At 41.9% G+C, this 13,360-nt stretch overlaps 1 protein-coding gene across 6 annotated transcripts in view; it reads right to left on the bottom strand.

Moving 5' to 3' along the window:
• Positions 1 to 13,360, bottom strand: part of LOC129714093 (meiosis-specific coiled-coil domain-containing protein MEIOC-like) — a 44,195-nt gene that overhangs the window by 21,429 nt on the left and 9,406 nt on the right. For 3 of the 6 annotated variants that reach the window (XM_055663562.1, XM_055663602.1, XM_055663594.1), the window contains exons 2-4: positions 5,748 to 5,834; positions 2,894 to 3,060; positions 689 to 790 (exon numbers count right to left, since the gene is read on the bottom strand). In XM_055663562.1, the coding sequence (XP_055519537.1) occupies positions 689 to 790; positions 2,894 to 3,039 (248 nt within the window). In that variant the 5' untranslated portion in view covers positions 3,040 to 3,060; positions 5,748 to 5,834. Of the gene's footprint in view, positions 1 to 688; positions 791 to 2,893; positions 3,061 to 5,747; positions 5,835 to 12,984; positions 13,073 to 13,360 lie in introns of all 6 variants that reach the window. The other 3 variants (XM_055663587.1, XM_055663571.1, XM_055663580.1) reach the window with 2 other exon arrangements.

The raw sequence follows: 13,360 nt of genomic DNA, 5'->3' as shown, positions 1-13,360 counted from the left end.
TGAAAGCATATACAATAGTGGTATTTAAGAGACTTTTAGATAGGCACATTAATATGCAGGTAATGGGGAATATGGATCAAATACAAGCTGTTCAGCACAAACATCATTAGTCAAATGGCCTGTTCGTGTTTTTGTTATTCTATGTTCTGTGATCATTGATGAAACATCAGCTAACATTCTTCCCAATAAGGGTGTTGGCATACCTCACAAATGCACTAATACATATAATAGAACCAATATTCAGACCCTAGAGCATTTAAAAGAATAGGTACTAAGCAAACTGCCACCACCAGTGTTGAATACATCAGCAAAGACCCCAAAGCTTGTGGACATCACTGACAGTAATTAAATGATCACTGCATATATACCTATGCCACCACGTATAAAATAATAACAGCAAATACTGACAATTGTATCTCCATTGCAACACTAAAGTCTAACCAGTAGCAACAGAACATTATCCACAGCATTGCAAAAACAAAGATGTACTTCAGTACATTTTTTTTTTTTCTTGCACGTTAATACAAGTGCTAATTAAAAATCTAGCGTTTTCCCATTTGCCCCCTCTAACATTTCATTATATTTTTTAGAGCTTTGAAGTCAGACTAAATATAATACTATTTCAGCCTATAAATAGCAAACATCAAACATTGAATTTTAAATTAATGTACATCTAAAGTCAGCTTACCAATCAGAAAATGATTCTGGTTTATCAGGCTCATCAAGTATGCTGGAGACCAGTCCAAATAAATCAGGAGTATTTCCCGAATCTGATAAATTAAGCTGGGCTCTGAAATGAAAACACTTATTTTACCGCACATCTACACATTTATTAAAATTAATTCCCAGTCTATGTTGCATTCATTGGTATATTTATTGTTGCATTAATCTTTCTATTCATTGTTCTATGTTTGTATTTATTGCATTTATTGTTGGCATCATTACTGTATAATATTATCTCTGTAAACTTTATGCGAACAAGTAATTTCATTGCACTCTCATGCATATGACAATGAATTAATTTGAATCTGAACTAGAAATTTAGTTCATAAGATTGTAAACAAATAGAAAATTAAAACTTCACATTTTCAGAATATCACCCCAGGAAATCCAGACTTTTGTTTTGCACTGGAGAAATTTCCAGGATCAGAAAAGATGATTGCAATTCATTATTCTAGCTCACAATAAAACTGAAACCTCAATTTCTTATATTGTTATATTACTGAATATTCTTATATTGTCGAATATTTATTTTGAGTCAATATCATTTGTTAGGCTTTACACTATTGATGTTTTTCAATGATTAAGTTTAACTATGTCATGTAAAAATGTGTTCCTACTTGTAACTCAATTTACAATCTACTGAAGTATCACAAACCAAAGGTTCTGGAAGAACTCAGCAGGCCAGGCAGCGTATGTGGAGAGATAAGGGCAGACAATGTTTCTGGTCTAGACCCTTCTTCAAACTGATGTAGTTGAGGGAAGAAAGCTGGGAAGGGGTCAAGCAAGAATTTGCAAATGGTATGTGGTTCAGGGAAAAGGGATGATTGGAGATAATAATCAACACTGGATGGGAACTGGATACAAAAGGGTGCAACTGTAACAACTGCTAAGAAGGAAGTTGAAGAATGAAATGTGGTATAATATAATAATATACTAGGAAATTTCAAGATCGGTGCCAATATTTGGCCCTTGAAGATCATTAAATTGAATAAGCCTCCAGGGCTTGAAGGGATCTATCCCAGGTTATTGAGAGAGGCAAGAGAGAAGTTTGCTGGGTTTTTGCCAAAGACCTTTATTTTGTGTCCATCTTGGGTGTAAACCAGCATCTGCAGTTGTTTTACACACCTTTATATCCTCTCTCGCTAGAGACAGAAGGAAGGTCCTGGGTGTCTGGAGAGTAGCCAAAATGTGTTCCAGTTCGCCCACAGCCCGAGCTGCGCCCTCTTCAAGAAGGGAGAATAGAGCCCAATCCATGAAATGATAGTGTGGAAGGTACTTCTGTGTTCTTGGGGTGGCGCAGCTCGGGGTGGTGAGCCTCATATCACCGAGGGTGGCCCGCAGAGGGCGGAAACCGGGTCGGTCCTCGGAGGGCTAGGTGATTTTTAGTTTAGTTTTAGAGGCCCAGTGTATCGTGAGTCTTGCCACAGGATCCCCGCTGACCAGCTGCAGGTCGATCACCGGAGACCCCACATATTACCCACACTATTCTCCAACTTCTTCTGCCGGGATCAACACCTTGCGGATATGAGCCGACCCACTTGGGAACATTTTTTACATTTACCAAGCTAATTAACATACATACCTGTACGTCTTTGGAGTGTGGGAGAAAACAGAAGATCTCGGAGAAAACACACACAGGTCACGGGGAGAACATACGAACTGCGTACAGACAGCAGGACAGGAGGGGGAGGGTCAATTGGTATTGCAATTGAGGATTGGGATTTTTTTTAAACTCCAGTGCTGGGGGAGGCTCACGAGCTGCGATCTTTGCTGAGTTTTGCTCGAATCTTACCTTCGGCAGCTGGTTGAGTTGGAGGATCAAGCCTCCCGTGGGGGCTACGGGTGGGGGACGGGTGCGTTGGGGAGCAGACCCAACTTGGTCTGCACTTGGTCTAGTACCTATTAAAAGTCTGATCTTGGATGTGTATTTATTTGTGTGTGTGTGTGTGTGTGTGTGTGTGTGTGTGTGTGTGTGTGTGTGTGTGTGTGTGTGTGTGTGTGTGTGTGTGTGTGTGTGTGTGTGTGTGTGTGTGTGTGTGTTCGTGTGTGTGTGTTCGTGTGTAATCACATCTTCTCGAAAAAACGACGCGGTAACGGTAAAATTAAATGCTTCTAATACACAGCAAAGTCTGAAGATTTTAAACGGCTTTGTTTCGCGCCTGTGTCTTACCTCTGTTTCGGACCATCATGAAAAGCAGCTGGAGGTATGCCATCATCAGCAAACACAGACCAATTGTTGTACAAGATCGACGGATCCACAGGTGTAGAATTGCCAATGCCATTCAACAGAGAAGTTGAGAACATTTGCTGTTCCATGTTACACTCTTAAAAATGTACCTGGTGGACAATCAAATAGATTATGATTATTAAAGCATCTATTTATTTTTCAGTTATGGCAATAAATCAACAAATCAATACACATTCTTTCAATACAAGGTCATCATCAGAGATATCTTGCATAATTTGAACACTTACATGTACTCATTTAAAAATGGCAAACCTTGGAAATTTGAAAATTATTACAAAATGTATTAATTACTGCAGATTGAAAGCCAGATTCACACCAGATCTATTCCCTCTAGACTCCCATACCCAAGGAGACACATTCTGACTATCTATCCCCCACAGTTGTATAAACCTTTAAGGTCAGCTTTCAGCCTCTGATATTTCACTATGACGAAACCCAGTCCACCAATCTCTCCTTATAGTTACAGCCCTCAATTTGAGGCAACAAATCGGTGAATCTCTTCTGTATTCTCTTTTGCGACCACATCTCTCTATTGCTGTCAAAGAAAAGCGCGGTAGCATACCTTAATGACTACCAATCAGTTTCTCTGATATCCACCATCATGAGGTACAAGAGTCGTCGATGTAGCATAGGTAGAGTTTGGGGATAGGGCCATGGTACGCATCGAACAAAGATTGTTCGACGTACCCTACAAAGAGGCAGGCATAGCTTGGGCCAATGCGCATGCCCATAGCTACGCCTTGTATTTGGAGGAAATGGGAGGAGTCAAACTGAAAGATGTTAAGGGTAAGGTCCAGCTCCACCATCATGAAGTGCTTTGAAAACTTGGTCATGGCACACATTAACTGCTGCCTACTAGGCAGCCTTGATCCACCAGTGCATTGACACCCCACCCCCTCCCACTTTCCCTATGTTGACCTCCTCAAAAAAATCCTTGAAAATTACTTCCATTTGATTTTATGGTATTTTGTACTGTGTATAAAATAATCCAAGAATATAATCCAAAAAAAAATGCCACAAAGAAATAATTTTCCAACAAACTTAGTAAAGGCTTTAAAGAATGAATCAGCTTTTCCTGTTACTAACACTAGATTATGTTAAATTTGATGTGATTCTTTGCACCGTTTCAGAATTTGGAACATATTTGAATGTAGAACTACTCAGAGGATTTTATTATAAAAAGCATCACAGCGCAGGCACAAACCAAAGCCAATTTAAATTTTGCGGGAAATAGACACAAAGTGCTGGAGTAACTCAGTGGGTCAGGCAGCATCTCTGGAGAAAAGGAATAGGTGGCATTTCGGGTCGACACCCTTCTTCAGATTGAGAGTTAACATAAACTAATGGAATAACTCAGGAGGTCAGGAAGCATCTCTGGAGAAAAGGAATAGGTAACGTTTCCAGTCGAGACCTTTCTTCAGACTGAGAGACACAAAATACTGAGTCAACAAAATACTGCTCTTATAATTGTACAAGTTCTGTCAAAAATATATCTACTACCATCTTGAAGTGGATAACATACTCTGACTCTACCGTGACCAAGCAATGTCCATATATGCACTTCCTTGTTCTGACAGTAGTAACATATAACCATATAACAATTACAGCACGGAAACAGGACATCTCGACCCTTCTAGTCCGTGCCGAACACGTATTTTCCCCTAGTCCCATATACCTGCGCTCAGACCATAACCCTCCATTCCTTTCCCGTCCATATAACTATCCAATTTATTTTTAAATTATAAAAACGAACCTGCCTCCACAACCTTCACTGGAAGCTCATTCAACACAGCTACCACTCTCTGAGTAAAGAAGTTCCCCCTCATGTGACCCCTAAACTTCTGTCCCTTAATTCTCAAGTCATATCCCCTTGTTTGCATCTTCCCTCCTCTCAGTGGGAAAAGCTTATCCACGTCAACTCTGTATCCCTCTCATCATTTTAAAGACCTCTATCAAGTCCCCCCTTAACCTTCTGCGCTCCAAAGAATAAAGCCCTAACTTGTTCAACCTTTCTCTGTAACTTAGTTGCTGAAACCCAGGCAACATTCTAGTATTTTGTTGACATCTCCTAGGCGACCAAAATTGTACCCCATACTCCAGAATTGGCCTCACCAATGCCTTGTACAATTTTAACATTACATCCCAACTTCTATACTCAATGCTCTGATTTATAAAGGCCAGCACACCAAAAGCTTTTTTTACCACCCTATCTACATGAGATTCCACTTTCAGGGAACTGTGCAGTTATTCCCAGATCCCTCTGTTCATCTTCTTTATTTTATTAAGTTTGAAAATATTTGGAGGCATCACAGTTGTTATCGTCAGGCATGAGATTCTGTTTAAATTAACTAATTGCAAAGAACCATCTGCGTTTTATCTAACTTGGGTGCCTTCACCCAAATGGTGTTTAGTGTAACAAACGAGCGAGTGCTGTGGTTGGTAATCCACGATTATTAGGCACCTTTTTTGAAGTTCTGTTGAGATTGATGTGTCTAGTAACATACCAACAGAATTTCTAGTCAGAGAAAATAATGCGAGGCAATAACCTGTTAAGCAACATTTGATTGGTACAAACTATTTTCTGTTTATCTTTCACATAACAAAACTGTATAAATCCTCTTTGGAGATACAAGAAACTGCAGATCTCAGAAACTAAGAGATAAAATGATTTGCGTATTTCAGCAAGATTTGGAAGGCAACAACACAAAATGATGCATCATTCTCTTCAATTTAAAGCCAGCTTTGCAAGTCATGACACAAATGATAACTTACTGACCTGTAGCTATTAATGACTGAAGGGGGGGCCAAGTTGATCACCTTCTTACTGAGAAACTCAGAACCTTTTTTCTCATCAGTACCATTGCTGTAGACCCAAAGAGTTACAGATTTTTAGTTGGCCTTGTTAAAGATGGAAATTAAAATGTATAAGTTAATAACTATGGCATGTTATACAAGTCTTGCCAATACTAATGTTAACTCATGAATTCCATGTGTATTAGCTGACTAGGGGGTCAGGGAAAGAGCGTTCACGTCACGACCCTGTTTCCACCAATCTTTCCACCGCCACGCACAAGAAGTGCAAGACAGACACCATTGTGCAGATGCCGAGAAGTGTGTTCAGCTCTGGCTGAACAACTTCTAATCTTGTATGTGGACTCGATAAGAATAAGAAGCTGATAAGAAATTGAATTTTACCTACATCTGTGAAAGCTATAAGGATGTTTTTGCCTTTAAGACCATAAGAATGAACCTGCTTCAATGTCGTCTTCTAGTCTTTTTCAAATTCCAGATCTGAGCTTCCAGGTGCCTGTCACATTATTTCATTCCCACTCCAGCATGTCTGGCTTCATGCACTGATTCAATGAAGCCCAATGGAAACTTGAGTAACATTTCATCTTCCGACTTGGCACATTCCAACGTTCAATAATGATTTCACAATACCCACAACTAGTCTTTATAGTTTGTATTAAAACTGACTTGTTTCAAGGAAAGGCGTCTACCCTATAAGACTCCTTGCACAGATTCTAAAACAACAGAATGAGATATTCCCAATATTCTGTTATTTTAGATTCAAGGCCTCTGCAATGTTTAATATCTCGCAGTTCAATCATTTGTTCTCCTGTTTGAAATCATCTCTCACCAGTTGCACCTCCAGACAGATCAGCTGCAATTAAGAGTCGCAGAGAATTAACGAGTGTTCATCACCCTCTCTCAGCTGGTGCTACAACTTGTTATATTCACTCGCTTTTTGTCAGCACCCCTCAAAACATTCCCTTTGTTCACTTCAAGTCTTAACCATGTTTCAGAAAAGTGATTTTCTAACTTATCCTAGTTTTAAGCCAAGATCATTCACCTTAAACATTAACATAGGTTTCTCTCTCCTGATTGGCTGAATATCTGCAGCAGTTTTTTAATTTTATCTCAGAATTGCCAGTTTGGCAACTTGAGTGCTGCATCATTACACCACGATGAGAAAGAGAAAAAAACAACCAACTGCACAGAAACAACATACGCACTGAATTCAGATGCAGCAAAGTCCTAGCCCAATCAACATTGCATAGTTCTGCTCATGGAAAGGAATAAATAAATGTTTTAATAGTACAGGTGCACAACCTTTTATCCGACGATCCAAATAACGAAAACCTCCGAATAGCGGCCATTTTTTCGGTCCTTGAAGAAAGGTCCTTGAAAACGTTCACCGAGGGCGGCCCGCAGAGGTGACAGCGGAACCTCCGGTCGGTCCTCGAAGAAAGGGGAACTAAATCCCCATTCATAAAAGAGGTGAGGGTATATTGCGCGGGAGGGTTAATAATTGACAATATGCTGCTATTTGCCTGCTGAGTTAAAAAGTTCCCATGGTAGACACGATACACAGTGTATCGTGAGTCTTGCGTGGGAACTTTTTAACTCAGCGTGCAGGCAGCAGCAAATTGTCGCTCCCTTCAGTTTCACCCCACCTACACTCCTCTGCTTCCCGGCCATGTGTGTGACCCCTTCCCTCCCCTCTCCAGCTCCCCGCTCATTGCACCGGCGCGGGGGCTTTGCACTGTCTTCACGTCGGCGATGCTAGCAGCACAGTGCAGTCACCGGAGACGTTAGGACCAACGGGACACCGGCCCCCAGGCCCACTGCATCCCAGAGATCCCAGAGACCCACAGCCAGCAGCAGCCCAGCCCCGTTCCAACTCCAGAGGGAAACTGCAAACTGGCTGCAAACACCCCTCTGCTTCCCGGCCATGTGTGTGACCTCTTCCCTCCCCTCTCCAGCTCCCCGCTCATTGCACCGGCGTGGGGGCTTTGTACTGTCTTCACGACGGCGATGGCTGCAGGTCAGTGCAGTCACCGGAGACGTCAGGACCAATTGGACGTCGACCACCAGGCCCACCGCAAGTACAGAGATCCCAGAGACCCACAGCCAGCAGCAGCCCAGCCCAGCCCCGCTCCAACTTCTTCTGCCGGGATCAAGGCGCAAACTCGCGACCTTGCGGATATGAGCCGAGCACTCTACCACCGAGCCAGCCATTAAAATCTACGCAAAAAAATTTCCGTTCCGAAGACCGACAAATTCTGAATTACGAAAGGTGTCTGGTCCCAAGGCTTTCGGATAAAAAGTTGTGCACCTGTACTAGCAAAGTTGGTGAGTTTCAATTGATAAATCCCAAAGACTCAATACTTTAAATCAGGGTTTTCTGATTTCTGCTGGTCATCAATTAATGGGCATCATGCATATTAGTGACTTCACTGTCATTTTCCTGTCACATTTCCCATACAATCTCATAGAAGGGAATTGAAGTTGGAAGTGCTCAGACCTATTTCAAAATAATGGTACTTCAACGGGAAATTAATGCAAACTCTTCAAAACATACAGTGCTTTTAATGTGAATGAATCCAATTTAATGCCAGAGAATGCATAATATTTCAGTGTTTTATAAATTCAGGTGTATTTTAACAAACATTCATTGCAATAGTCCAATCTAATAAACTGAAACAGAATATTATCAATTAGGCAGATTTGCTCTCACAATGATGCCCAGAAGAGCAATCGATTATTTTAAATGCCTAGACAAGTGGAATCAATTTTTTAAAATTATGCTCTGTACTCTTTAAATTTGTTTTGTAACTTAACATAGTTCTTTATAAACTATGAGAAAATTACATTTCTGCAGCATGTTTCTCAAAACATCCTAAAATACTTCATTGAATAGAATACCTCAAAAATGCAGTTAATTTCAAAACTAAAGAAAAATGGCAGCCAATTTCACATGCAAATCTGAACAGCAATGGAACAATAACCAGATAATTGCCACCCTGCTTCCTGTAAGGACTCTATCCCCTACGCCCATTCCTCCGTCTACGCCGCATCTGCACCCAGGATGAGATGTCCCATACCAGGGCATCAGAGATGTTCTCATGCTTTAGGGAATGGGGGTTCCCCTCTTCTCACCAGGGTCTCCTCTATATCTCGCAGCTCCGCTCTTACTCCCCACCCCCCTACTCGTAACAAGGACAGAGTCCCTCTTGTCCTTACCTGCCACCCCATCAGCCGTCGCATACAACATATAATCCTCTGACATTTTCACCACCTCCAATGGGATCCTACCACTGGTCACATCTTTCCATCTCCTTCAAAACTGCACATAATACTCCAGGTGTGGTCTCACTAGGGCTCTGTAAAACTGCAGAAGGGCCTCTTTGCTCCTATATTCGATTCCTCTTGTTATAAAGGCCAACATGCCATTCGCTTTCTTCACTGCCTGCTGTACCTGCATGCTTACTTTCATAGACTGATGAACAAGGACCCCTAGATCCCGCTGTACTTCCCCTTTTTCCGAACTTGATGCCATTTAGATAGTAATCTGCCTTCCTGTTTTTGCTACCAAAGTGGATAACCTCACATTTATCCGCATTAAACTTCATTTGCCATGCATCTGCCCACTCCCCCAACCTGTCCAAATCACCTTGCATTCTCATAGCATCCTCCTCACAGTTCACACTTCCACCCAGCTTTGTGTAATCTGCAAATTTGCTAATGTTACTTCGAATCCCTTGAATCCAAATCATTGATATATATTTGATATATATATTGTAAATAGCTGCGGTCCCAGCACCGAGCCTTGCGGTACCCCACTAGTCACTGCCTGCCATTCTGAAAGGGACCCCGTTAATCCCTACTCTTTGTTTCCTGTCTGCCAACCACTTCTCTACCCATGTCAGCACTCTACCCCCAATACCATGTGCCCTAATTTTGCCCACTAATCTCCTATGTGGGACCTTATCAAATGCTTTCTGAAACTCCAGGTACACTATATTCACTGGCTCTCCCTTGTCCATTTTCCTAGTCCTTCGATTTTTCCAGATTGCAGTTCTTTCTTAAACAGATAATTTGTTTCAATAGGTAGACTAAAATGCTGGAGAAACGCAGCTGGTGAGACAGCATCTATGGAGCGAAGGAAAAGATAGGTTTCAATAATTTAGTTGGCAGTAGATAATTATCCTTCAGAACATTTTTTTAAATGGCATAATGGAAACTTTTACCCGAAAGAGAGGAAAGGATCAGTTCAATACGTCATAGATTGCAGCATTCTCTTAATAATGCACTGAAATGTGAACTGAGATTGTGTTTATCTCTGGAGTGGGATAAACAGTAGAGACCTAATTGTTCAAGTAAATTGACCAAGAGTGGTTTCAAAATTGTTATAATGTTCAATTTGAAATTTTACCTGATTTATAGTTTTAGATTACATAGTCTAAAATAAATAAACACACAATTAAAAGTTTGTGCCTTGTTTAACTGCAGGTAGCAACCCAATGTCCTAGGTTACAGACTAGGTGTCAAAACAGAGCGCAGCAATGCTTGTGCCAAGCAACAACCAGTTATCATCTAATCCAACGATTTGAAAAGATGAAACCAAATCCAAATAAGCCTTGAATTTACTAAAGGAAAATACAAACACCTAGACAACAATGTGAGCTAATTAAGCCAGTGCTTGTATGAATTGTCTCCATGTCACGGCTTCCTGCCACAACATTACTGAAAAAAAGATTGAGGTCAGTCATGAATGGTATTCGTTTTAGTTTATTATTGTCAAAATACTTTGCTTTGCGTGCTTTCCAGCAAATCATACCATACATCGTGGATGAGCCCTTTGGGACCAGCGACCACTGTTCCATTAAGTTTAAGATAATTATGGATAGGGACGGAGCGGGCTGCTGAGTTAAAATGCTAAATTGGGTTAAGGCCAACTTTGAGGGTATGGGACAGGATCTCGCTCAAGTTGATTTGAGAAGGTTGTTTGATGGAAAAGGAACGTCAGGAAAATGGAATGATTTTAAAAGTCTGCTGACAATTGTTCAGGACATGCACGTCCCTGTAAGAGTAAAGGTCAGGGCAGGCAAACGTAAGGAAGTCTGGATGAGGGAGGTTGGCTTTGGTCAAGAGTAAAAAGGAGGCATGATATAGATATAGGCAGCTGGGATCAAGTGTATCCCTGGAGGAGTTTCAGGAACTAAGGAGTAAGCTTTTGGCATATTGGCCTTCATTAGTCAGAGCATTGAGTATAGAAGTTGAGAGGTCATGTTGCAGTTATATAAGATGTTGGCGAGGTCCTATTTAGAATATTGTGTTCGGTTTTGGGCAACATGTCAGGCTGGAAAGGGTGCAGAGAAGATTTATGAGAATGTTGTCAGGATGCAAGGGCCCTAGCTATAGGGAGAGGTTGAGCAGGCTAGGTCTCTATTCCTTGGAGCGCAGGAGGATGATGGGTGATCTTAGTGTATAAAATCATGAGAGGAATAGATCGGGTAGATGCAGAGTCCCTTGCCCACAGAAAGGGAATCAAGAACCAGGGGACATAGGTTTAAGGCGAGGGGGGAAAGATTTAATAGGAGCCCGAGGGGTAACGTTTTCACGCAAAGAGTAGCAAGTATATGGAACGAGCTGCCAGAGGTCGTTGAAGCAGCTGCTATCGCAACATTTAAGGAACACTAGACGAAGTGGGGTCCCATGTTCACACGGGAGGGCTGGTCTCCAAACACAATATTCCACCTCTCCACCAATTCCAATATTGATGGCCAGTGGGGGAAGCTTTCAGGAGCACTAGTATGGGTGTTCTGGGCCGAAGGGACTGGTTTCCAGAGGGCAAGTATAGACATTGTGAACCTAATGGATTCTTGGGCTGGCAGCTCAGTCACTCAGGCCTGGTGGGCTGGCAGCTCAGTCACTCAGGCCTGGTGGGCTGGCAGCTCAGTCACTCAGGCCTGGTGGGCAGGCAGCTCAGTCATTCAGGGCTGGTGGGCAGGCAACTTACTCACTCAGGGCTGGTGGGCTGGCAGTTCAGTCACTCAGGGCTGGTGGGCTGGCAGTTCACTCACTCACGGCTGGTGGGCTGGCAGTTCACTCACTCACGGCTGGTGGGCTGGCAGTTGACTCAAGGCTGGTGGGCTGGCAGTTGATTGACTCACGGCTGGTGAGCTGGCAGTTCACTCACGGCTATTCCTTGAAATTTCATTTCAAGCAGAGTGCAGGCCACCAAATTCAAATGCAATTTCATACCATTTCAAACAGAGTGCAGGCCACCAAATTCAAATGCAATTTCATACCATTTCAAGTAGAGTGCAGGCCACCAAATTCAAATGCAATTTCATACCATTTCAAACAGAGTGCAGGCCACCAAATTCAAATGCAATTTCATACCCTTTCAAGCAGAGTGCAGGCCACCAAATTTAAATGCAATTTCATACCATTTGGGATTTATACTCCTGGCCCCCTGTAAGGGGCGTTACCTTCATCATGGTGATTGACAGGCGAGAGGACCAATTTGCTGATCTTAAGATTTTTTAAACATTCATAACTTTTTTATTTTTCATCGATCGGAAAAATCCTCAGGGCTGCCTCAGCAGGGGAGGACTGTGAGTAAGATGGCCAAAAATCATAGCGGTATAATATAGCGTTTTTTCTAAAATCAATATACAGCGCAGACAGGAAATGGTCAAGATGAGACTTTTAGTTATATAGATAGATTTAGACATGTACATGGATAGGACCAGTTTAGCGGGATATGGCCCAAATGCAGGCAGGTGGGATTAGTGTAGATGGGACATGTTAGCCGGTGTGGGCTAGTTGGGCCAAAAGGCCTGTTTCCACGCTGTGAGACTCTATGACTCTACATGCAAGGCAGTGCAAAAGAGAAAACAAACGGTGCAGTAAATAAACAAAATGCCCGTACAATTGAATAGTTAGGAGTCAATATTGATCATGGCAGTTGATGAACTGCAATAGGTATGGTTTATATATATTTTTATTTTCTATTGATAGGAAGCTAGTTGCATACATTAGCTTTTGCAATTAGAAATAATCTACAGAGTATACATATTGTTTCTTTATTCTCAACAAACTCCAATAAACCAGAAGATCTCAAAACAAAACAAAATCTCCAGGGATGATGCAAGTCAGGAGATTAAGAATCACAAAACATCAATCATCTAAGGAAGAAGGGTTTCGGCCCGAAACGTTACCTATCTCCTTCGCTCCATAGATGCTGCTGCACCCGCTGAGTTTCTCCAGCATTTTTGTGTACCTTCGATTTTCCAGCATCTGCAGTTCCTTCTTGAACACAAACATCTAAATTGTCCATTTTCATAACAATGTATGTATGGTTTGGGGGTGAGGATGTGGAGGGGGGGGGAGGGAAAATATATGACCTCAGGGCATTGAAAGGACTTTGAAGGTAATTAGTGGCCACAAGGAACTGCAGATGCTGGTTTACATTTTTAAAAAGACACAAAGTGCAAGAGAGCGCGTCAGGCAACATCTCAGAACATGGATAGGTGATGTTTTGTATTGGGACCCTTCTTCAGGCCGATTGTTGTGGGGGTGAAAGCTGGAAGAGAA

The sequence above is a fragment of the Leucoraja erinacea genome, chromosome 2 (assembly GCF_028641065.1).
Source record: "Leucoraja erinacea ecotype New England chromosome 2, Leri_hhj_1, whole genome shotgun sequence".
NCBI lineage: Eukaryota > Metazoa > Chordata > Chondrichthyes > Rajiformes > Rajidae > Leucoraja > Leucoraja erinaceus.
Note: the sequence above shows the minus strand (reverse complement) of the source record. Positions and strands in the feature narration are given on the sequence as shown.